Source organism: Eurosta solidaginis, chromosome 5 (genome assembly GCF_040869045.1).
Source record: "Eurosta solidaginis isolate ZX-2024a chromosome 5, ASM4086904v1, whole genome shotgun sequence".
NCBI classification, from domain to species: domain Eukaryota; kingdom Metazoa; phylum Arthropoda; class Insecta; order Diptera; family Tephritidae; genus Eurosta; species Eurosta solidaginis.
In genome coordinates this window covers 42,676,240-42,703,378 of record NC_090323.1, presented here as the reverse complement: position 1 = coordinate 42,703,378, position 27,139 = coordinate 42,676,240, and the positions used below count along the sequence as shown (strand labels likewise).

Sequence of the window (27,139 nt, the reverse complement as noted above, 5' to 3'; positions counted from 1 at the left end):
AGGATAAATGCCTGCTTATTCTTTTGCTCAACGGCCACCGCTACGAGATCCTCAGTGGTGTAATTAGGCAGCATATATGAATGCAGCTGTTTCCTTACCATTATTACAGCTCGCACCCGTCCTTCCGTTTACGTAGTAAACGCCAAACCCGCGCGAGCTAAGTCCAGAAACCTTTCCTCCCGATGAGAGCCACGGCTCCTGGATCAGCGCCACGTCAAACGACCCCTCCTCAAGTGTTAGGAGTTCGCTCGACGCCACTTTACTGTGTTGGAGGTTTATCTGTAGGACTCGCAGCACCATTGGGCTGTTTGTCCCCCTCCAGCACCTTCGTCGTCCTCCCCTTGCCCTTTTGGTTTAGAGTATTCGAGTCCCCTTCAGCCTCTCGTGAATGTTGTGCAGGGTATTCCTCTGTGCGAGTCACAGCACCATTTAGGGGTTGGTCCTCTTCTAGCACGTTCGTGGTGACGTCGGGGACCTCCACCTGTCTTTTTTCCCTTAGGCTTTTGAGGTCCTTTTCGACTTCGCCCACCTCTAGCGTGTTAGGGTTTTTATCCTTCTTTTCCTGAGTCGCATGTAAATTTTGCCAGTGCCAAAGGACATTTTACCAAGCTGCGTGTACAAAATATCCTCCGCCTGCTTGTTTATTTGGAAGATGTAGAACTGACCATCCTCGGTAGGCCGAGATACAGTAAGTACCTTCCAATCCTGTGTCGGTATGTTCGGATTCTGATTCTGCAGAAGTCGCAGTGTATCCTCCGATCACACATGGTATCCATACCTTAACTTTTGGTACCGTGGGGATTTGCGCTTTATCCACCACCTCAAACCGCGCGTTCGTGCCTTGCCTTTGGAGGTTTGGAACCACTTCCTCCAGCCACTGCAAGCTCGCGATGTTGTCGCACGCTATCATCTTCACACCGTTATACCATCCCCCCGAATCAAAGGTTGGAAGGGGCTTACTTGGTTGTTCCCGCATCGTCTTAAGCATTAAGCTAATAAGCTCCCTTTCCACAGATCTCCACCTTTCAGTAGTCATTTGTCCGAAAGGAGTGCTACGATCAACCAGCGCCACAGTCAGTGACTGCTTTGCCACATCACTCATCTTCTCGGGAAAAGCAGGAGTCTTAGTGTTATCTCCCTTTGGCACCTCCGAGAAAGCCGGAGTCTTAGCGTTAACTCCCTTTAGCGCCTCCGAGAAAGCCGGAGCCTTAGCGTTATCTCCCTTTGGCTTATCTCCTACTTCCTTAATTGGAACTTCCCTCTGACTCGCAGCTTTCGAAGTAGTTGCTACCTCGCTATTGGAGCCCATCTGTCTTACAGCTTTGGGCCTACTTGTCTTGTCTATGCGACTGCCCTGCCTCGCGGCTCTAGGACTGGGTCCTTTCTGCCTCTTGAAAGTAGGCTTGTCGCCTTCCGCCGAACGTTGCCTCTTCATTCTGCCATTCGGCGCTTCTTCCTCCTCGTACCGGTTGCAGAACCGAGGGTTTCTCGCAGCAAACCTTTTGAACTGCCTTCGACCTACTTCTACCGCTTCATGGGCCCATTCCAAGCGCTCCACTTCTCCACTTCTGTTGGGTCGACCACTGCTCCCAAGCGTTGTACAATTCTTAGTGCTGCACGGTACTGCGAGAGAGCTCTTTTACTTCCTCTGCTCCGTACCCGTCTCCACTCTTCTACTCCGTTTTCATTTGTGTGCTTCTCCAACACGGAGTTCATTGAATCAGCACTACTCTCGCTCCCCGAGTCCGACGCATCGCTTAATTCGTATTTGTCGTCCTTGGATTGCGACTCAGTCCTCCTCTTTACATCGTCTTTATTACAGTCAGGTAATGAGTCGATCATCTTGGTCGTACAACCACCTGCCCGACAAGGCGGGCTCAGCGGTCCAGTATTATATACGGGGAAAGAACCGTCCGCCACAGCAGCGCCCCTTACTGTGGTAAGGCCATTACTACTTCCCGAGGTGGCCCGGTATCGGGAAGGCTCCGTTCGAATACAGCCGAATTTATCCCCTGGCTGCAAATCGTACAATAGGCACGGTCCGCATAACACCCTGGATTAGGGGGTTGGCAGTTCTTGGTCACCGACATCCCGCCGCCCTCGTATGAGGCGAAACTGCGTAGATGTCAGTCCTAAACAGCTCCGCCTCATAGTCGGGCGCTATGAAGTTCGGCTAAGCCCTCACACCAACGACAAGGTGCCTACCCTAGTGAGGGCGAATGTCCGGAAACTTTGGCGGGATGTTCAATTGAATAGCAACTGTTTTGCATTCGTTAAAAATTGTTTCCCATTGGTTCCTGATCAACTTCAAATCAGCTAATAACGCATCTATATGTCGGACCTCAACATCTATGTTGGCGTCTCTAGCTCGGAGGACCACGTTTCTGTCATTAATGGTAGTCAGTATTTTGAACCAAATTGAGGACAGCAAGATACATTCGAACTTGTTGATGTACTTGAGAATGCCGGTAACATCGCCGTATGCTTGCGCAGTCAAATTTGGCTGTTGGCTGAAGAGAGCTTGGTGATTTTTTTTGATGTCCCATCGTTGTGGAGTGCTGCTGAAAATAGTAAAACATTTTTTTACAACTCCGAGAAAGTAATTGCAGCCGTACAACATTCTGCAGCATCAACACCACATAAATTGAGACTGTGGGTTGCACAAGGCGAGTAATCAGCATTCGAGTTTATGTCGAGAATGTTACGTAGTGCTCCGTTGTAAGCTCCTTTCATATTGGCGCCGTTATCGTACCCTTGTGCACGACAATCTTCAATCAAGGTTTTCTGACCAGTTTTTTTGGTTACAATTCACGAAAGCCAAAAACCGTTCTTTAATTATAAAATTTGTTGTTTTCGAATTGAAACGGAGTTAGCGCAAAATAAACGTAGTCAACGTGACTAGATCAGGCTTAGCATCAACGATAACAGCAAAATACTAGGCTTTCTTGCCTTGATCTAATATAGTTTCCCTCACGTGCTTTGCACAAATTTCTATAAACTCGTTCTGAATGTCTGGGGAAAGATAGTGAACTTGTAAACGTTTGTGCTGCTGTTGTGAAATCCTAACTTTCTCCAAATGATCTCTAAGTATCAGATCATATTGGCTTATGAGATCTTAGATGCCCAAAAAATGTCCATCGTTTCGTTCACCAAGATATGTATATACTTTCGCCGCTAGGCCTCTTTCAACCAAAAATAAAAAAGTGTCCAAAATTCTATACAAAATTTCTTTCCACTTTTGAGTTTCAGTGATTAGCTGGTCATTGATAAGTGTATCAATTGTAGCTTCCTTTTGAATTAGATTTCGTAAAGATGGCCATTTGAATATAACATTTAATGTGATCTTGGGCGTTTTCGTGTAATGGCAGTTTATCGTATAGCTTCTTCCATACCTGGAATTTCGAATATCCGCAGAACAAATTTTAGGTCGATTTAAAGCATTGGTGCTTAATAGACGACATGGTAGGCAATAAAAAACATTGATAATGGCACTCCATACTAACCAGTCACGCTTCACTTTCTCTCCATTTGGCAAGATTCTGTTTAACAACGAGGTAGGAAATGCCTCGTCATGACAATCACGTGGAAAAATAACGGGATACTTTTGATGACCTAGACGAATTATTTCGTTGACTTCTTCAGATCGCAAAAACTCATTATTCACGGTACCGATATAGAAGTCGTTTAAATAATCTGGACTTTGATACAGAGTTGGTGGTATTGTTGGAAGACTTTTTGAAGATGAACCTTCATCAGTGTCACCACGAAAACTTTACGATTTCAGATTCATATAAAGCAAAAAATCATTAACAATATTCGTTGCTTTTGAAATTCGGCTTAAAATTTGCACATGGAAAAATGTCTTAGTACCTCTAACTCGCGAGCCCGCTCTCGTCGGGCCCGGGGAAGTCCCCCCCCCCCCCCCCCCCCTCTCGTCGGGCCTGCATATAATGTTATGAAACTTACCTGCTCATTGATTTAACGATAATTAAAATATTATTTTGGTATGATTTTCATATTTTAATTTATTTTATGCATTTCTAGGCATAACGCATTGAGTGTGAATATTAAGGACTGTTTAATTTTGATAAATGTTTACGTTATACTTAATTCATATAAGTAGTACCTACATATTTCTTAGAAAATAATTTCCCTGTAACAAAAGTTAATACATACAAACCAGTTTAAAACTATGCAAACTCATTTAAAGGCAGGTTAAAACATCGTGCATATTTTCTAAAATTAATTAAATTTTTTTAAATGTGGCTTAAGCATTTTTATATTATTAATTTGTGTTTAAAGATACATATATTTAAGAGTAACTACATATGCATATCTATATTTGCTATAAAAACATAAAAAAATCAATAAAAAGTATCAATTAACATAAATAAATTTCATAAAAAAAAAACAATTTTATAATCATTCATAACTGTGCATTAAATATTAAATTAAAAAAAAAAACACTAATTATCAAAATTTTAATTCGAATTTTTTGATTGATTCTCTATACGAAATAAAAATGTTGGAAAAACCGGCTCCTATATTTAAGGTTATGCTGAAAAGGTCTCGGAAAAATATATTTGCTTGAAAATGAAGTCGAAATAACCTATTTATGTCACTATGATTATCGGTGTATCTGTTCAAAAATTATTTCTGTCTAGAGCAGTTTGTTTTTCTAATAGTGTAAAAAATATAATCACATAAACAGATATCCTTATAAGCATGCCTACGTGAATAGCCCAAAGAAGAGAATATAAGTTCATTAAAAACACAAAAAATACTCTAACGGAATTGTTTCCTCCAAGGAGATATTTAGGCGAATAATAACTGTGACGTTTTAATTTTTCCTTTACTCAATTAAATTCATTCACTGAAAAAGTGTACTCAACAAATGTTATCGACTAGAAGGGTTCATGTGGTCATACTAAATCGTTCCCGAGATGTTTGGTGCTTGTTACCGGAACGTACTGGATCTGCATCCGGCAAAGGATCTACAACATCGATAACACTCGCCAGGGCCTTCGGGGAGTGTCCCTATCGCTACAACAACAACAACATTCGGTTATTTGCTTAATTGTGCTCACATTTGAATGACTCGGTACAATTGGCATGGAAACAAAATCAGAAATCAAATTCCCAAAAATTATTTTCACAAACGCGACATGAGTTAGTTAAAACATCCCCAAAGCTTTCTTCCCTTCGCTTCTGCCTTAATTCGAATGCTGGCGTTTTGCGAATAGGAGATATTGTGAATTGCTTATATTTTTCGCAAATTTTAAAGTTCAAACCCCTCTGTACATGTAAGTGTATATTGTTTAAAAAAATTTCAAAAAGCGTATATATTTGCAATAGCTTTTGGGGTACTTAATTTTTATTTTTTTTATGTGCATTGGCAATAATTTTTCATAGATCTTTAATTTTTTATTATTAGTTTTTTATTTAATTTATTTACATTTTAAAAAATTCTGTTGATAATTGTTAAAGTACTATTACTAGTTGTTCTACCTGCATATTATATAATTTTTGTAAATTTACTTTGAACTCTATAATCTCACTATAACACGCTAGACGGATGTATGCATGAAATTGGTATTTTTCCGTACGTTTTTATGTTTAAGACCCGGTTTTTAGTGCGAGCTTAAATTCCAGTCAAAGTTGACTAGAGTTAATCCCAATCACTTCGCCGCATAAGCTGAGATGAGTAGCAAAATTTTATGTTATCGAACAAAGTGGCAAGGTTAACCTCTATTGAACTTTAACTGGAGTTTAAACTCGCACTGAAAAACCGGTCCTTAATCTGGAAAACTGTCAAAAGCACAGAACTCACTGAGAGCGACAGAGTAAAACTGTGCATTACCTAATTGAGGTCCTCTCAACAGTCAGAGAACCGAGTACGGGATAGACTTCCTGCAGTTTCTAACTGTTGGGAATTGAACCTTATTCACATGTAGAAAGAAACTTATGTATGTTAGTTATTTGCTCGCTTAGAACCTCAACGCATGGTGAAAGGTCTTTAATGGAGCCAATATAAGCGACGAAGATGACGTAATCTTGTTGTAACAAAATATTACCAGTTCCCTGAGTATTTATTGCCTCGCACAACATGACGTTACGATAATCTGTTAAAGTTGTCTGGATAGAGTTCCAACCACCCACAGTGAATCTTAACAGAATATATTTATTTTGCCCTTTCTCAATCCTATTCTGACCAATTTATGTTTTTGCGATTCCAGCTTTACATTGGGAAATTCTATTTGTGGTAAAGTCGCGTCTTTTCTAGCCAAGACCCATAATATCAGAATTTTTCCATAAGCGGCGCTGTACCGTTAATATTCTAGTTTTTATGTTTAAACTATCTTTCTATACCGCGGTAATTTCGGGAGCAGTTGTAAATCTATTTAGAAGATCTTTATTGAAGGTATCCCTAAGTTGTAGCAGTGCTTCGCCCCATACAATGGGTGCCACCACTCACTAATTGTCATCAATAACGGAAGTCCAAGGAAGCTTGCAACCATAGCGGAGACTCGTAGCATACAACCCGCTCGTCAATTGATTTATATTGTAACGAATTTAGGGAAAATTTAGCTTATTTGAAACCCTCTGCTAATGTTCGAATCGCTTATCTAAATTACTCCAATATTCAGTATTGCCAACTGGTCTTTATTTAGATTACTTTGGGAGTAGTACTTCACAATTATACTTTACAACCAATAAATAGCGTCCTTAAATCAAAACTGATTCGTTATTACTCAGCTTGCGCTGCTTTTATACTCTCGGTTTCCTCGTTCACCAATTTCTCCCAAGGTCTAGTAAGTTTGCGAACAGTTGTAGCGCATGTGTGGTTAGTTACCAGCTATATATGTACATGTATATCTGTAATCCACGCATCTCCCATAGCCATATGCGTGTGTATGTGTGAGTAACTACTTCGGCTGATGATTACATATTTGTGTGTGTGAGTTATCTCTTCATCGCCTTCTACATAAGAGTGGCTGCTTTATTGTTGTTGTGCATTTATTTAGTAGGAGCTTAGTGATGCTAATATTCGTCACAATATGTAGGTAGCTACGAGCGCTTCTTTGTTTTTGCCCCAAAGTCTTCCAGCAAGGAGCTGGAGGATTTTGTTACGTCGCTGAAATGCTAATCGTGATCGCAATTCGCACCCAAAATTTTTGAGTGTAGGACAGACGGTAGCGTAATTGTTACGACGTGGATGTCCAATATGTTCGACATTTGCAACGTCCAAGTTGTAAATAAGTTCGCCTTAGATTTGATCGGTGATAGTGTTAAATTTAGCGAGTTGAAAAAACTGGAAAGAAAACTGAATTTCTACCAAAACACGTATGTCGCAATACATATCCATTACGACTGTTTTTGTGTGGAGATCCGAGTTTGCTTGAAATGGCACAATAACATACTTCTAGGTAGGCTTCCAATATTCTTATCCCTAACATCCTATCGATGGATGATCTGCTGATTTGATACCCTTGCCCTCACACTGTAAATCGCTTGCTTTCCGTTGCGTTATGTGGCACTGTTGACTCCAAAACATTAACGGAATTTATCCACAATTTAACGACAGTCGTAATCAATAACCTGACATAACCTTAATTATAACAATTTTGTTAACCATTAAACATTTGATTGCACAATTCAACAAAAAAAATGTACAAAGTCGAAAATGGACAGCTAAAAACCAATGGATTTTGGTTTGCTGAACACGAAACCGTTGTTAGAATTTGAATGTCAGCTCCTGCTTTCTTCCTAACCTCAAAAATTTCAAGTTCGTCGGTTTTTTTTAGTTCGGGCAGAACAACGTACGCATGGCTGCTTTGCATTAATTATAAATAATTTAAAAAGAAATCTATCACTAAAAATCATAAAAAAATAAAACATATAGTTTAATGTTGTAACACATATTAAATTATTATTATTATTATTGCAATATATTTACAGACAATAGAAAATTAGTTAACAATAAAATCGTTAATACATACGAAAGTATATGTACAAGTATGTGTATGTAAAAAAATAAAATTATATAAAATTACATATACTCTATGTACATCAAATCATAAAATATTTGTTTGCAAAGTAAAAAAAAATTAAATGAGATTTTGAGAAAAAAAAAACAATACTTACATACATTATTTAGTATTGTAAAAATGCATTATATCTAAAAATATAATTATTTTAGATATAAAATTATAAATCTGCATTTGATTGTAAGTACCGCTGTACAACGGTAAGTCTGAGCTGACAGATATTCACTTAAAGACTTTTATTCGATTTATGTGCATAATTACATATTATTATTATTTTTTTTTTTTTTTGTATAAAAACATAATTTATGCTAATTTAAAAATGCATTGCTTCAAATCTTAATTGGATATGCTAAATTTAATTAATTTTTAAATTAAAAGCTACTGCTCATTAACTACAACACAGAAATACCAGCGCATTTTTACATAACTGTACATTCACAATTTAAAATTTAAATTTTTATTTAAGAAAAGAAATAAAAACAAAATAATTTTGTTATCATCGAAAGGAATGTGGCATTTAATTAAAAATTGTTATACAATAAAACGAATACGGTTTTTTAAATTTTTTGCATATAGGGACACAAAATGCATTAGTGTCGATAACACTTTTCCTACTCGATACTCGAATATCAATTACTCGATAGTTTTATAGCGAAATTTCATTTTATGCTGAGTGTATGCACTACAGTACCATATCAAGTCACCAAATACGTTTTTTTTTGTACGGCTCGTATTGAAAAGTGTAGGAGTAGCTAGTTTGGTTCGGTTTAAACATGTATTGGAATAAAGTCGTTTCACCGTTTTATATGCGATTAGGTGCGAATAGGTAAAAGTTAAATATTTTTGTTTCGATTGTATTCTTTACTCAGAGATCAGGTGAGCCTGAGCCGAAAGTTGCTTGCATTAAGCTGGGCTGACTGCTTAGAACGAATTTAATTTTCGTAAATTTTTGCTTCGATTTTAACAAGACAGTTCGATAACTTTGTTTCATTTCTAGTAATTAGTTATTATGAGGCTGCTTGTGAATTGATATCGATACTTTACTTAGCTAGGAGGCTGTCAAAGTAAGCAGCCCACACATTAATGTAACGATCTTTGTCGACAGCCAGGTCGCCTTAAAGGCATTAGAATCCAACGTGATAAAGTCGAATACCGTGCGGAGGTGTCGAGCATCACTTGTGTCTATACGGCACTTAAATGTCTGGATCCCTGGGCGATATTGATTGGGTTTAATTTGGGGGATGGCGAAGACGGTGACGACCACCGTATCTCCTGAGTAAAATCGAGGAATATGGGATTAGGGTAACAAATTTGCTGTGGACTAACCGCGCTGATAGTCTTATGACCATGTTGGGGTAGGAAAGGAACTGGATTCTTTCTCCAGCTAAACAAATCTGCAGTGAGAGTAGTAACAGGCGTCTTCACAGGTTATTGCTTCGACGTTAGCACATACCAACAAGCTTCCCCTGCAGAAGCAGTCAGGATGTCAGGAATAGAAACAAGACGACTCAGTTTTCTTTACGCATGGTTTTGCGACAGTCTGGCAGAGGTCGCGCTAAGTTCATCAGAGAAAGCAAGTGGTTTGTTGAGCACGACTAGATAGTAACATGGTTAAACGAATGTGCTGCCACTTGGGACTCTCTGAGGGCACTCATAATAAACGAAAATGTCTCCATATGGAAGTGTGTGAAATTCCCAGGCACGCCCTCTTAACCTAACCTAACCTGTGAGTGGTATCGATATTTTTACGATTTACTACTCATATACTATTCGAATATTTTTAGAAATTACCACATTTCTATGCTGAAATAGTGGTGCAGAACGCCGCAGAGCTTCGAATACAAACGCAACTTTATATGTAGTAGTAAGTTTCAACATTGAAAACGTTTGAGCATAGAATTCACGCATGAGATGTTTACTGCTCGAAGTATAAGCTAAAACTGAAAATCGCTGCGCTCACACGACATGTAGGTGAACGTCGAATATTTTTCCGAAGCTCTCGAGTGCACCACTGTGCCAACATCGTGCCCCTATATACTAATTAGAATATTTTTATAATTTTCATCATCTTCTTCGTATGCACAGCTGTTTGTGTTTTATGGTATTACATATTTATGTCTAAATTGTGCCAAAGTAAAAATTACATAATATTACATTTAGATATTGTATATATGTATGTAATTATAATGTATATTCGTTTATGGCAATTTATATATTATATATATGCATATGTATATATTTACTATATATTAATGCATTTCTATGTATGTATGTACGTATGTACGCTATTCGAAAAGTTTATCAAAAAATTCTATTTTTCTATTGGCATTTAATGCTATTGTAGAAAATACAATTAAATTTGTTTTTTAAAAAATTTGTTTGCTTATAAAAAACAGTTTAATATATATAAAAATTGTACATGCAGCACTTAATTTTTTATTTTATTTTTTTAAATCTTATTTTTTCTATAACTTCGAAATTTCGTTATTCGAAACTTTTTACTATCCTCCTTCACTCTCTTACACGTCCAACTCTTCGAGCGTACGCGATAGCCGATTATTATCGATGCGTCGCCGTTGGCTACGTCGCACTGCATCGGCCCGTCGATAGGGTTCGCTCTTCAAGCCCAATAATATATCTTCAAGCGCACCGTTATACACTTCATCCTGCTGCAGTAATTTCTTTTCACGCACCGAATTCGTTTTACTTTTCAGCTCATTAATGACAGCTTCCTGTAAGGAGAAGCCACAGCCGGGCAACTGTTATTCCAAATAATTTCAAAATGTTTACATACATGGTAAAAAAAAAATACAACAAAAACCGAAATTCGAAATTTTTTGTTTGTTTATCGTTATATCATTTTAAACGCATTCCAAAACGTAAATCAGCAAATAAAGGAAAATTTGCCCCCATCCCAGCACAGAGTAAAGTAAGCCAAGTTAAGCGCGTATGTAGAATGCACATGAAAATAGCAGAAAATATAAAAAGAAATAGAAAATAATTAAGTTAGTTTAAGGCCATCACCAGATTTTTTTTATTTTTATAAAAATCAAATCATACATACATAAATAAAAACGATACAGCGCGTTATGAATTACAAACTAAAAAAAGGATTGACGATTTGGAAATGGTCGGAATCAAATATCTCACACACATTCACATTTTTCCCTTACCTCCTATTTTCGAACACTCTCCAAGAACCAGCACACTCTATTTCTATCTGTAGCACACAAGCAGACCCAACTAACGTTGTCCCACCCGTGTTTTTGTTAACAAAATAACAGTGTTTTTAAACTATTTACTCTTGCACTCCTTTCATATGTATAACCTTCGACCTTCCTCTTATTATACCTTTCATGAACATGAAATGGTATATTAACTTTGGTCCGATGTTTGTAACGTTGAGAAATATAGAAGATAGACTCACCATCAAGTATACCGAATTGATCAGGGCGACGAACCGAGTTGATATAGCCATGTCCGTCTGTCCGTCCGTCCGTCTGTCTGTTTGAACGCAAACTGGTTCCTCAAATTTTGAGATATCTCAATGAAATTTGGCACAAGGATGTATTTTTGTATTATATTAGACATTTGTCGGATCCGCTAGGATCGGACCACTATAACATATATCTCTCATACAACCGATCGTTCAGATAAGACGATTTTGGTCATTCCTGCCGCAATTTAGAAAGTATAAACGTGAAACTCGGTGATATATATTCTAATATATCATAGAATATATCCTGAAAAAATCACTTTGATCGGAGCTATATATAGTTATATCCCATACAACCGATCGTTCAGATAGAAAGATTTTTGGCCATTTCTTCCTTAATTTAGAAAGCATAAACGTGAAACTCGGTGATCTATGTTTTAATATATCATAGAAGATTTTCTGAAAAAATCATTTTGATCGGAGCTATATATAGTATATATCCCATACAACCGATCGTTCAGATAGAAAGATTTTTGGCAATTTCTCCCTTAATTTGCAATATAAAAACGTTAAACTTGGTGATATTTATTCTAATATATCATAGAAGATTTCCTGTAAAAATAATTTCGATCGGAGCTATATATAATATATATCCCATACAACCGATCGTTCAGATAAGGGGGTTTTTTGCCATTTTTATACTCAGGTGAGCAGAGCTCACAGAGTATATTAACTTTGTTCGCATCACGGTAATCCGTAACGGCATAAACTAGTCGAGATAGATATAGACTTCTATATATGAAAATGATCTGGGTGAAAAAAGAAATTCATTTAGCCATGTCCGTCCGTCCGTCCGTCCGTCTGTAAACACGATAACTTGAGTAAATTTTGAGGTATCTTGATGAAATTTGGTATGTAGGTTCCTGGGCACTCATCTCAGATCGCCATTTAAAATGAACGAAATCAGACTACAACCATGCCCACTTTTTCGATATCGAAAATTTCGAAAAACCGAAAAAGTGCGATAATTCATTACCAAAGATGGATAAAGCGATGACACTTGGTAGGTGCGTTGACCTTATGACGCAAAATAGAAAATTAAAAAAATTTTGGACAATGGGCGAGGCACCGCCCACTTTTAAAAGAAGGTAATTTAAAAGTTAAAAATTAGCGAAATCGGATGACGAACACGCCCACTTTTAAAAAAATTTTTTTTTAAGTCAAATTTTAACAAAAAATTTAATATCTTTACAGTATAAAAGTAAATTATGCCAACATTCGCCTCCAGTAATGATATGGTGCAACAAAATACAAAGATAAAAGAAAATTTCAAAATGGGCGTAACTCCGCCCTTTTTCATTTAATTCGTCTAGGATACTTTTAATGGCACAGCCGAAGACAGTCCCATCCTTACTTGATTTTTCTTTCACTTCGCTTTTTTTCTCATTTCTCTCTTATAGCTCTCTTTATGTTTCTCGTTCTCCTAGCTTCTCCAGTTTGCGAGGTCGCTACCCTTACTCCCTCGCTCTCTTTCTCTTTCCAGTTATCTTTTTCCATCCTTCTCTCTTCATTCTTTCCCTCTCCTTTGCAGATAATTCTTCCTAAAACTCTACTGTGATCTGGTAACTTGTAGGTTCTGTACAGTATAGCGCAGCACAGTATACCGCAGAAACTACTCTTTCCATTGCTTTGGAACCAACGGTGCCCAAGTGTATCGTACCGTCTGTCATTTGGACATCCTTACGCCAGCCATCCACCTCTATTGTGGCTCTAAGAGCCCCTCGTAGCGTAAATACGGAATAAGGTAGTATATTCGTCCAGTATTTGATGATGCTATATTACTATGGTCTGAACTTAAGGTGTCCCCAAGCACTTAGACTTCCTACAGCTGATAACAGCATGTATTCTACCACCAGGTGGAATGTGTCGAATGGCATAAAGTGCAGTCGTCGGAGTTATTTTCAGGGCTCCCGTTATGCTAGGCATTGAAAGCATAAACATCCGCCTTAATTTTTTGCAGAAAGTACTTTGTTTGTGGGGCCTCCACCAAACAAGGACTACATAGTATGGTATATGCTTTATAATCGCTGTAAACATCCAATGAAAGAGAGGGTGATAGACCGCACGTACACCACTGCATTCTTTTATATACATAATGTGTCGTCAATGCGTTCTTCACTCTCTCCTCCACGATGAGGTTCCACGACAATTTACTGTCTAGAACTATTCGTAGATATATTGTACAAGGTTTCTCATGCAGCGTCACCTCTCCTAGCTTATGCCTAGTCCAGTTCGGGACCTTCTATCCCCTAGTAAACAATATCAGCTAGAACTAAAATTGTTTTTTGTTTTTCGATTTGTTCCAGAAGGTTACACTATAACAGAGCGTTCTTTATAGAGTGCGGCTGTTTTAAGTAACTGGACTGAACAATAACATCACCTTTTAGAGAAATCGATTCCGTCGATCGTCGGATTATTATATTTGAAATCTTTTATATGGAAGAGTTGTTTTCTTATCATTACGCACTGTTCACACACTTGTGAGCACAAAAATAGCAGTAAAATTATAACCAACATTTGTTCAAAATCAATACTTAAAACTGATTGAACTACAAAACTGCGTACTCAAAAACTTTTTGAAACTTTTCAAGTAGTCATGAATATTTTCAAAAAAATTGTTTTCGAAAACGGGTTTGAAACAGATAAAAGAAGTTTCAAAGTTTTTCTTAAATAAAAAAAGCAAATATGTATGTTAGTGTTATAAGTTGTTAATAATTTTCGCTACCATTTTTGTACACACCGGTGTATATGTATAAAAAAAACCAAAATTTTTTCTGTACATAAATTGTTTTTAGAATTATAATTTTTAATATTCACACTACAGATCTAATTACATATTATACAATAAATACAAGCAAATATTAAAAGAATCAATTAATTACTAAGCATATTTAAAAAAAGATAATGTTGCATGACTTTGGAAATGTTTAGTAATTTGTTTTTATTGTTATTGATATATGTTTAAACAGTTTTATTATTTAAGAACATACAAAATGGAAGTTTAAAAGTTATTTTAAGGACATTTTTAGAGTAGTTTTATGTGTGGTTTATATGTATGTGTGCGTTATTGACGATTTTAAAAGACTTGTCTTTGATCAGATTTCAGGCTAGGAAATTAACCCTAAATACGCCCCAGATGATCCTGCAAAAACTACCGAAATATTCCCAGAAATCATGCCGGAATCATACGAAAATACGCACGAAACTGTTCCAAAATGATCTTGAAACATACCCGAGTTGATTCAAAAACAATCTGGATATAATCGAGAGATAATTCCGAAATGATAGTGATAGAGCACAGAACTTATCCTGCAATTATTCCAAACCCGTTCTGAATTTATACCTAAAACGATATCGAAAAGACCTTCCGAAACGGTGCCAAACTACCCCTTAAGAAACGCGAAATGATCGGTAGATAATCTCGAAATAGTGCAAATCGACTGCTGAGTGGAATATCGCCCTCCTCCCTATTGCTAGTGTGAATTGCTGTAGATTGTCGACCGCTGAGCTATAATCGATTATCTTTATAATGGATGAAAATTATAAGATAACTGTTTATAATATTGCAAAGATTTAGCGGTTAATTTGCATAGTAACAAAAATGAATGGAAAAGATGGCATCGACAAATAGTCGTATCTATATTGATCGACACCCGCAATAGGGGAGCCTATCTCGGCTGCCAACTCGAAAACGCAGTGCTCAGAATATTTTTTCAAAAGTGCTCGGTATTCGGTTGAAAACGCTCGATATCGGAATTTTTTTTCACTAACGTCATATCTAACTTCAAAATGTATTGAATTTTGACTCATATTGGGTTTTTAAAACAAATTCTGAAATAGGGACTTTTTACTAATTTTTTTGGGTTAGAGCCTTTTCGAAATGGCAGCCGAGATAGGGTGATATGGAACTCAGCAGTCGGAATAATCTCAAAACATCCCAAATTGATCTTGATTTTTTCAATTAGAAGCAAAATTTTCAAAGCGGGGATGCCCCTCGGCAGTGTATGGCAAGCACACCAAGTGTATTTCTGCCATGAAAAGCTCTCAGTGAAAACTCATCTGCATTGCAGATGCCGTTCGGAGTCGGCATAAAAAAAGTAGGTCCCATCCCGCCAAATTTGTAGGAAAAATTAAAAGGACCATGACGCAAATTGGAAGAGAAGCTCGGCCTTAAATCTTTGGAGGTTATCGCGCCTTACATTTATTTTTTTAATTCCGAAATCATCCTGAAACAGTGCTGCAGTAATCATTATACCGAAAGCAATCCCAATACGTACCGAAACAGTTCCGAAATCATTTATAAAAAATCACAAGATTATCTACAAACACATCATTGCGAAATTATACGGATAATTCTGAAACTATCTCGTAACTAGTTCGAAATGATCTGCAAGACAATAACTAAATGATGTCAAAATAGTTTCAAAACTATCCAAAAATACTTCCAAAACAACGCCGAATGCTCCCTTCCAGTGAAAGGAAGTGTTGTTCTACCCACTTTTCCAAATTTGATTAGAAAACGGACTATCTTAAAATTCTATTAAAGAACCTACATCTGAGAGCGCACTGAAAAAAAATTCTGTGATGGGACATTCTTCATATAATCGTTGGCTTTGGAAATGACAGCTGCGTAGGGGGATCTTCCACTTGGCTGTCGCCATTATGCTAATGGTTTCCTACTCAGAAAGGCTTATGTCCTAGATATACGCCGCCGCCGATTCGCGACGTTTTCCGCACGTCGCCGCCGCGAAATAAGTGATGCAAAATGCTTTAGTAGGCTCCAATGGTTTAAATTCTCCTTTGAAATGATTCTTAGCTCATACTTAAGTTGCATATACATACCTTCAACACGTATGAGTAGGGTTTGAAAAATCACTTTATTTGCTGAACTATAAAATAGCGTCTGAAATCTTAATTTTGATTTTCACACTTCATCATTCAACAACCAGGTCTCGCGGTTCGACATTTCCTAAAGTTGGCGGCCCTATCCCCAACTAGTCCCTTGGAGTGTATCACATTGGATATAGCCTATCAACCATGTTTAAATATGACCTACACGTGACGTCTCCTGTTAGAAATGTGAATACATAGGCACATTTTTTAGCCAGGTTAGGCTTTGTCCTTCGCAAGAACACTCAAAGTGGTGAAGCAAAAGCTTTCTCAAGAAAGTTGGGATGGAATAGTTTTTTGAATCTTATCTTGAAATTTTCAACCGAGTCATAGCTTAGCTACAATTTTGTTAAGTTCCGGTAATAGCAACGTCAACATCTTTAGAAAGAGATGTTTCAATTAGAAAAAATATTTTTAAGCGGGATCGTTTCTGCGTTGAAAAGCTTCTCCCGTCAACTCTAAGGAAAAATTAAAAAGTTGTACAACGCAAACGGGAAGAGAAGCTTGTTCTAAATCTCTTCGGAGGTATCGATTATTATGGATTACAATCGGAATCAAATCGGCAAGCTGTTCTGAGTTCAAAACTATAAACAGCATGCCGTTTTTGCTCAACCACTGCTGCCTCCCGGCTCAGTTAAAACGAGTCCTATATAGAAAATTTCAAAAATCGTATATGTAAATGAATGTTACATACATATTCAGCTGCAAAGGATGTAAGGATGAATAAATGTTTTTTTCAAACAAAGTCTGACAGAAGATGTTTGCAGATTAATTCTAATTCCACAGACATTTTTTTTATAACCTTCAAGAATATTTTTGAATAAGAGCGACGTTATTTGTGTTTAATGTTAAACATATATATTTATTATATTATTAATTGTTAGTTACATAAAAATTTAACTTAATAACTAACATAAAATGTGAGTAACAAGAAATTACAATACATAAAATTAAACAAAACACAATGCCAAAAACGAAACATTGAAACACATACACAACAAATGCGAACAAAGCACAAATAAGACATAACACAAACAAATTGAGAAACATACAAATGAAGAGAACAACATAAACCATTAGGAATTTTTACAAGAACTTAAAGGAAGAAAAAAAAAACGCTATTGCTATGCAAAATTTAAATATTTTCTGTCTTTTTTGTTACTACGAAGCAATTCAAGTTATTCTGATTTGTGATGAATGACACTTACTCATTGACGCATTTGGACAGGCGTTGCGAGAGAGAGACAGAAACACACACCCGCAGAGATGCCAATACAAAAACGATATCTGATGGGATTATTAGGAGCATTATCCTTAACGCTTAACAGGTAGATTGGTGATGATTCTTGATTGTGATTGCGGTGATGATCTTAATTGAACGTAGGAGGGAAGCGTTTCTTTTATTTAAGGTAGATAATGATAATTTTTTTTTCTTCTTTGTGATGGTAGTTATTGTTACCATGATGATGATGTTAATATTATTAATTATAATAACTTAAAGGCACTTTTTCTTCGTTTTTCTTATGCTATGTTGTATGTATTTATAAATATATATTTAGAGTTGATTATGTTTTTTGGTTTTGGAATTATGTAAACTAAGCATTAATATATGGACTGGTACAAAAAGTTCTGTAAAATAAAAAATACTCATAAAGTGCTAACAGTTACTTTGTTTGTACTTTTTTTTTTATTAGCATGAAAGAACATACTGTAACGAATTCTGGTAAATTCCTGAAAATTATACACCTTCTCCTAACGTTCGAACCGCTGAACTGTCGTATAATTAACTCCAATATTCAGTATTGAAAAATGGTCTTTATTAGACTACTTTGGTAGTAGAACTTCACAATTATACTTCACTAATAGCGTGTTTAAATCAAACTGATTCCTGATTCCTCAGCTTACACTGCTTTTATACTCTCGGTTACCTCGTTCGCCAATTTCTCCTAAGGTCTAGACGTTTCACGTACATGCCTTCTAGAACAGTTGTATCTCATACTTGGTTATTTAGCTATATGTGCGTGTATGTGTGAGTAACAACTTCTGCTCTTAGCTGATGACTACATATATGTATGTGAGATAACCTCTTTGCTTTAAGCTGCTGGTTATGTGTGTGAAATATTCTTCGTCGCCTTTCAATGTATGTGTGTAAATGGCTTACTTTGATGTGCTCATGTACACAAGTGTGGCTGCTTGCTTTATTGTTGTTGTGCATTTATTTGGTAGCAGCATATTTATGTATAGAACTGCTAATATTCGCCACAATACTTATATCAATGAATGGTAAAGAAAATTCAACAGTTTATTCGTTGCTGTCCATACGACCGGATTTTTCTCAAGAGACCCGACATCAAGTTTTGTACAACGGTTTTCTTACTTTTTGCGATACCGCTCGCCACGTAACAAGTAACACGTTCTGTAGCGGTTTTTGTTGGTTGCCTATTTTCAAAAGTTTTTCTTTTTGCTTTCATCAAAGCCCAATAATGCTCAATTGCCCGCCGCAACTCAGTCACGTTAGGTGAATTCAAATTTTTCCTAACACAATGAACCACTATTTGGTGACACGAGCGTAATGTAAATGGCACGGCCAAAATATAGTTGGACCATTATGAAGACGTAGGAATTAAGTGAAAAGTTTTACGTGAGTGCCTGCCATTGCTGGCCTAACCTCACGGTGCATCCAAGCATACATTACCACCCCAAGACCCGCTACCTTGGTCCCAATCGATGATGTGAGTGCACACACCATCTCCTTGGTGGGGTTGGAGGCCTATCTAACACCTCTTCTATTCTAAGGGTGCCATGAGGTTGCAATGCAACTACACATTCGAGATAACCAACTCTTACCGCATTCGGATATCAACCATAGCCACCACGATGCTCCCAAAAGGGGCCTCCCGCAAACGTAGGAATTGCAGAAGGCACCCCGCTCCTGGCAACGTTCTCAGACGCGTTCTGTCATCCATAATGACACAAAAAATTTTGTTTGCAAATTTGGTCTCATAGAGCTTAGGAAAGCAAGGGGAAATGCTTTTTGACGTCTGTTTTTTTTATTTCGTTTGGGAAATTTTTTCTTTTTGTTAGTTTTAATACCATTTCTCTGCTTAATTTATGTAACCTGTACACGTGTGGTTTGGACTATTTTGGCAATATCTCTTGCTGACATGGAACGATTTTTTCTAATTAGAGATAGAACATTATTCTCCAACTGGGCGTCTCCCGTTCCCTTTGAACGGCAACCCGTATTTTTCGGGCAGTATGATAGAACCATACTGTGAATTTCGCTAAATTTTTGTTAGTTAAATTGGGATTATTCGCCGAAATGTAGAAAAAAAATCTCCGTAGCTTTTCGATCTTATTCATTTTTCTCGCTGTCATTGGGGATAAAACAAGTGTGATAACTTCTGAATAGAGGTCAAAATTACAAATAGAATGGATCGCATGACTTTTAATTGACTATCGTTGTCTCATTCTGTATCTCTTGCTATCACCCGCTGAAGATAGCCGGCCCTATGCTCCGCCATATTAAACATCCTGTCAAGACGCTGCCAAAACGATAAAAAGTGGCTATCTTGAACATCCTGTCAGGCAGTTGACGGATAAGATATCACACTTGTTTTATCCACAATGCTCGCGGTTTAAGGCATTGTGAATCAAACCAGTGTGATATCTTCTGCATAGACGTCAAAGTTCCAAAGGGATTGGATCACCTGATTTGGAATTGACTATCGCTGTCTCATTCTGTATCTCTTTCTATCACCCGCTGAAGATATGCGCCGCCATATTGAACACCCTGTCAAAATGCTAAAAAGTAGCCATATTGAACATCCTGCCACACAGTTGACAGATAAGATATCACACTTAGTTTCATCCACAATGTTTTAAGGCTTGACTTCAGAAGCTTATACTCGTATATTTTTAAAAGTGTCATGAAACGCCCATTCAAAAAATGTATTCAAAGCGTACCAAGTCATTACAAAAAAACTTATAGGGAGTTCTAAATTTTGCAGAGCTTTCTGTGCTAGTCCTTATGTACGTAGGTATGTATGTGAGTGCTTTATAAGTGTATATATAATTACATATGTGTTTGATATTTATGAGCTATAAAATCGTATATGGTATGTATATTTATGTGCTTATGATTGCATTTTAGCAGTGGATTACTTTTTTCTCTTACACCATTTTCAATTTTCGCAATGCAGTTTGTCCTTTTGAAAATGCGCGCTTACGCAGTGCATTTCAGTTTTGCTCTCTAGCTGCAGTGGTAGGTTTGTTTGTATGTAGATACCACCACCAATTTTTATATCACACAATTTATGATTATTTATTTATACTTAAACCGAAAACACCTTACAAATTTCTAATTTTTACAATAACAAAATATATAGGTTTTTTTCATATTTTCCAAAAACAACATTCCACACGTCACAATTACAATTATGCAATACATAACGTTTAACAAATAAGCAGACAATTCATTTTGCTAGTATCTTTTGCTTAACTGTACATCAATCAACATTTCATTTAATGTTTCTACTGCTTAAAAATTTTGATATACTATTTTATTTTTACTTTGTTTTATTTTTTTTTTTGAATTGATTATTTTAACTGCAATTAAACATTTGCTTTGTCTTTTCTTTTTTTTGTTTTTTCTTTTTTTTTCGTTTTTTTTTTGGTTCACGCCGAATTAATAAGCGCTTTGTGTAGTAAACTGCTTTCCATAGTCACGCAACCCAGTTTCTGTATATGGATGAATGAATGAAGAAAAAAAAAACAATAACAACTGCAACCAACACAATTACCAAAAAAATAAATCATTAATAATATATATGAAGTACCGCAGCCAAAATAATGTTTGTCAAAATTATGCATACTTAAATGAGTTTTCGAACATACTTTTCATATTTCAAATACAAATTTTAAAAAAGCCTTGCAGTCTAACGAGCATAGAGTGAATGCTTTAAGTTAAAATAAAAAAGAAGCAGAAAAAGGCACCATACATTTAAATTGGACACTCTCTTACCTGCTGTTTCTTCTGGTTCATTTTATTGCGCAGTAATACTTGATCGCTTTCTTTTTTGGTTGCAGCTTGTGCTGCAGCTTGTTCCAAGCGTCTGCGTTGCTCATTTTCTTGATCGTGAATCTAAAAAAGGCAAAACCATTTTTAATATTGTGAATTTGTATATGAGTTTAATTTCGAAAACAAGTTCGAAAGTAGTTTCAAAGATTAGTTCGAAAGAAATTCGAAGTAATTCTGCAATACTTGAAAAATGTATGTGTCGTAAACAATACTGAAATTATCCTAAAAAGGACAAATTATCCGCATATCAACTGCAACGTACACTGAAACAATTCTGACAAACAAATGCTGGAAAAATCTAATTGAAAATGTTCCAAAACAACAGATCCTGGAATATTTCTGCTAAAATTAAAAAATCGTGCTAAAAAGGCTTTGAAAACTATGCTAACAAAACCAATAATTTCGAAAGGGGTTGATCTCATAGTGAAAAAAGTCCCCAAAACTATACATGATTTCAAAAACAACACCGAAATAGTTTCAAAAATAATTTCGATATGTTCCGAAAGAATCCCACAAAATTTTTGACAGTCCCGAGTTCATCAAAACTGAGGCCAAATAGATCGCCACATCAGCTCCAACGGATCCTGGAATCTATATATCTATCTATAAATCTTATAAAATAAAGTCGCTAAATGCCATGTATGCACATAACTTCAAACAGAATGCTCCGATTTTAAAACGGTTGTTTGCATTTGAAAGCTTAGCTACGTGAGATGGTACGGTTAATATAATTTGACGATATATATTATAGGGGCGTGGCAAATTGCCAAAATGTAGTAAAAAATCATAAAGTTTTTGTTTACACAGCTATAACTCATAAACGGATGGATGGATTTAAAAAATTCTACTTTTCAGTAAAACTTTGAAATATTTACCTTCGATCTGCATCAAAAAAAATACTTGATTCCTTTCTTATATCAGCCAAATTGTTTAAACAAAAGTAACATTTTTACCAAAAAATGTGTTTGTGTGGCTGTTCGCTGTGAACTGTGCGCGCTAATCACTTTTGAGTGAGGATGATGCGACACATACATACGTACATATACAGCATTCGCTGCGTTATTTAACTTCAGGCGTAGGTTTATAGATATGTATGGATGCACATCACTACATAGTATAAAACAAAGTCGCTTTTTCTGTCCCTATGTCCCTTTGAATGCTTAAACCTTTAAAAATACGTAACGGATTTTGAGGCGCTTTTTTTAACAGATAAAGAGTGATTGAAGAGGAAGGAACGGATGAACATATTTGGCTGAAAATTGGTGGAGGGGTAGCTCAGAACCAGGAGACAGACATAGGATAATTTTTATCCCGTTATGGCTAGGGTCTTGAGATTAAAACGTGGACCTGGGTAATCCTGGGATATGTTTGTACAATATGGGTATCAAATGGAAGCTGTTTATGAATACTTTGATACGGGGTATTTTTCGTACCCGCGGGTGACTAGGGTCTCGAGATATAAACGTGGACGCGGGTACCCCTAGAATGTGTTTATAGAATATGGATAACAAATGTAAGCTGTTGATGAGTGCTTTAGTACAGGGTAGTTTTCATACCTATTGGTGACTAGGGTCTCGAGATATAGGCCAAAACGTGGACCCGGGTACCCCTAGAATGTGTTTATACAATATGGATATCAAATGAGAGCTGTTGATGAGTGCTTTAGTACAGGGTAGTTTTCATACCTATTGGTGACTAGGGTCTCGAGATATAGGCCAAAACGTGGACCCGGATACCCCTAGAATGTGTGTGTAATATGGATATCAAATGAAAGCTGTTCCTGAGAGCTTTAAAGTAATTTTCATTGCGATATTCGATTTAGTCGCATCAACCTGGCAATACTGATGCGAAGCCGAAATAAAGACATGAATTAATAATACACACATACCTATTTACATACGTACTATTCGATTTGCCTGAAATTTGGTATGTAAATTTGTCTATATTAGTATTTACGATCCTTTTTTCCGGAAAGTAGACCAGAGACGGACTGGGACTGAGACTCGGAGTGGGACTGGAACAAAATAGATACCACCCTCTTGGACTGGCAATAAATGATGAAGAAGAATGAGAAGAATTTGAGATAAGAGAAAAGAGGGAAGGAGAAGGAGACTGAGAAAGAGATAGAGTGAGACGAAGATAGAGATAGAGAAAGCGAAAAAGACCGAGGGAGGAGTGAATAAAAGGATTAAGAAAAAGTGAAGAGGGGGAGGGCAGAGTTAGACGGAAAAAGCGTATTAAAATGTATGCAGATAGACCAAATTTAGGGCAAAACAATGTCTGCCGGGTCTGCTAGTGATTCATATAAACATTTAAAAATCGCCCTAAAATGATGGTTCCGTAACAACAGATCGTGGAACATTCCTTCGTTCAATAAATAAATCTCACCTTAGAAAACCTTCGAAATTATGCTAATAATAACAATAGATTCGAAAATAATTTTAAAAGAGTGCTAAACTGATCATAAAAATAATCTATAAACAAATATTCGATGCCTAAACCAACACTTTACTAACTCTTCAAAAAACGTTCCCAAAATCAAACCGAACAAGTTCTAAAATATACCTAACAACATCTTAAACTGCCTATAACTTTGGCCTGAAAAGGCTCTGAATTCCGAAAATAATTTCGAGTCTGCAACTGTTCTAAAAATATATTCTAGTTCGAAGACATCACCAAAATGATTCCAAAGTTAATTTCGATAAGCTGTAGAAATATTGCCGCAAGAGTCCCATAATGTTGCATTATTTCCGAAACTAGTTTTGAAATTGTCTGGAATAGTTCTTGAAAATACCTTTTTTTTAAATATATCAATTCGAGTACACCAAAATGATTCTAAAAATAGTTTCGATACATTACCTCGAGTATCTCTAAAGATCCTGTGATACCAACACAGTCCGAAAATTATCCTTCTTAAAATCGAAACATCATCCCGAAAGGGACCTAAAAATAATTTCGTAACGAATCTCAGTTTTACCCAAAGAATGATTAAAAAATGGTCCACAAATCATTCCAGATACTAAATCAAAAAGTCACTTCAAAGCATTCTTGAAATGATGCCAAGCACATGAAAAAATGTCGAAAGTAGTTCGAAAACTATTTCATTTAAAATTTCAAACCTTAACAAAGCCAAATTAAAGCTGAAACGAGCGCTAACATAGTGCCGCGTTGATTCTGGAAAACTGCCGACGGTAATCAACAAATTATTCTGAAGTTACCATGAATGTTGCCGCTTGAAAACTTTCCCGAAGCATTATGTGGTTCCGAAAAAAATTTTGGAAAACATGACCGAAACGATACCGCGTATAAGCCGGAAATAAAAAATCTCTACTTCGAAACAAAATTAATTCCAAAAAATATAAAGAACCCGAAGTGTTTCAAAAATACTCGCGTCTACATTCTGGCAGCTCGTGGAAAATGATATCGAAATAACAGCGAACTCATTAGGAAATATTTCAAAAAGTTTTCGAAATCATTCCGAACTGGTTCCGCATAAGTTTCGAATACAATCGAGAAATAACACTGAAATGAACAAACAAAGGACGCTGGGAAGCCCCCGGTAATAATTAAGATTAATTTTGAAAAGGCCGCGAAAGTATTATCGGAATTGTACCAAAATCATCAAGTTCGCAAATCCTTTACAAAACGTTTCCGAAGTGGTCTAAAATCCTCCCAAACATGTTCCAAAAAATTTCCTAAAATCGTCCAAAAGTCATTCCATTAAGGGCAAAATGCAATGGAACGGAAATCAATAAGAAAAGATACCAAAGTTTTCCAAAAACCAAACGAAATGATCATTCTGAATGAGGAACTGTATTTGAGGCTGGACTAAGCCAAAAGCGATTCTAACTTTTGCTCAACGAGATCTGCATACCGGAGTTACTGTACCATTTGTGGATCGATTAGTGACTAACCAGCCGAACCCTCCAGCGGATTAAGGGGCTTGCGGTATTCAAGCCTGTCGTAAGAGTCGACTCAAATCCACAGTCATAGAAGGTTCGACGTGGTTTTCTTTTTTTGATCACCGCTTGGGGTTATTGCTTCTAATGAATTGAAATTCCATCATAACTTACCTTAAACGCACGCGTAAAACGCACAATCAAAGCAAAAAATGCTGCCGCATCGGCATTACGTGATGATTCACCAAAATACTCAACACATTCTTTGAATGCATCCTGAGCATTTTTCAATTCCATTTTGATCTTTTTCAATTTATCCTCAGAATTGTTGAGAAAATCGCGCAATATATGCGTTTGTGCACCTTTTACACGTTGCTCTGCCTCCTTTTTAACCAATTCCATACCTTTTTCAAGATCATGCACATCTGTGACAATGTTTTCTAATGACACTTGTGACGCTTTATCCGTGCAATATAATTCCGTATCGAAATTTAGTAAATCTGGGAATTTCTGTCTTATCGTAGCAACAATATAATGTAGGAGCGAGGTGCGTTTATCAGTGGATTTGGTGTCGATGAGTGTGTCAAGCGATTGTAGCTTGAAACCATAGGCGGGGCCACGTTTACTGCTATTGAGATAATTACCAAAAGCGAGTACGATTTCAAGCACAGCTTTAAATTTCATTGATTTTTTGAGGGAATTTGATGCGCTGGTTATGGCTAGTATTTGCTGTGGGCGAGAGAGTGAGATAATTTTTTTATAAATTTTTTTTTTAATATAATCAATATCAACTTACCGGGCTAATGAGATGCAGGCAATCGAAGAAATTACCCATGTAATTCATAATTGATAGCTTGGATGAAATACGTTCCACACGCGATAGCTGTAACATGAATTTATCTTCTTCGGTGAGTAGATTTTGATCTTTACGCTCAGCTATGTACTCCTTATAGGTTTTCACCTCAACATCGGTTGGCACCATCTTCTGCAGTAACTCAACATTTTCCAATGAGAGCTTCTTCAAATCTAAGCTATGTATGGCGGCAATGACCTCATCGATGGGCATATCCAATTTACGCCGAGATATTGCTGTAATAAAGAGTGAGAGAGAGAGAGAGTTGAAAACAAGTTTAAGAGCGTTTCGTCATAAAATATTTTCGAAGAGAGTTTCCACTTATTAATAACCTAAGACAAATTGAATTATTTGGTAAAATAGAGTACTAACTACATACTCGTCGGAGGAGACTAAAACACACAGGTCCAAAAGTTTAAGGGGTTAAAAAAATTTGTTGCAAGACGTTCGGAATGGTACCAGAAAGTACTAGTACCGAAGTTTACCGGACTCAAATGTGGCAAAGGAATGCCCGTAACTCCCTAAGCTTTCGGGGACTGTTTTTGCGGTTAAAACAACAACAACACCACTAGTGCATAAAATATAAATCACCTTATTGATCCAAAAGATCTGTATTTGTAAAACATTTTTAGGGATAAGGTGTCATCTGTTTTATTATAAGTTTGCCATCTATTCAAAGATATAGAAATACATTCGACGGTCTTGCGTTGAAGATCATCTTGGCATGGGAGATTCCTAGTAGCCCCCGAGCACACACGTGAATGCCCAAGATGAAGTGTGAGAAAGGAAGCATCCAGTATTAAAGGTGACGTATTAATGGACAACCGAAAGGTTCTCAAAATAGTGCAACACTTGAGAGCACTCGAGCAAAAG

The 27,139-nt window shown here is 36.6% G+C and overlaps 1 protein-coding gene across 9 annotated transcripts in view; it reads right to left on the bottom strand.

Moving 5' to 3' along the window:
* Positions 1-7,903: 7,903 nt before the first annotated feature.
* Positions 7,904-27,139, bottom strand: part of Frl (formin-like protein) — a 208,245-nt gene continuing 189,009 nt past the window's right edge. For 6 of the 9 annotated variants that reach the window (XM_067787703.1, XM_067787704.1, XM_067787702.1 and 3 more), the window contains 4 exons: positions 26,210-26,502; positions 25,588-26,142; positions 21,458-21,577; positions 7,904-10,807 (listed from right to left, as the gene is read on the bottom strand). In XM_067787703.1, the coding sequence (XP_067643804.1) occupies positions 10,568-10,807; positions 21,458-21,577; positions 25,588-26,142; positions 26,210-26,502 (1,208 nt within the window). In that variant the 3' untranslated portion in view covers positions 7,904-10,567. Of the gene's footprint in view, positions 10,808-17,642; positions 21,175-21,457; positions 21,578-25,587; positions 26,143-26,209; positions 26,503-27,139 lie in introns of all 9 variants that reach the window. The other 3 variants (XM_067787708.1, XM_067787709.1, XR_010953490.1) reach the window with 2 other exon arrangements.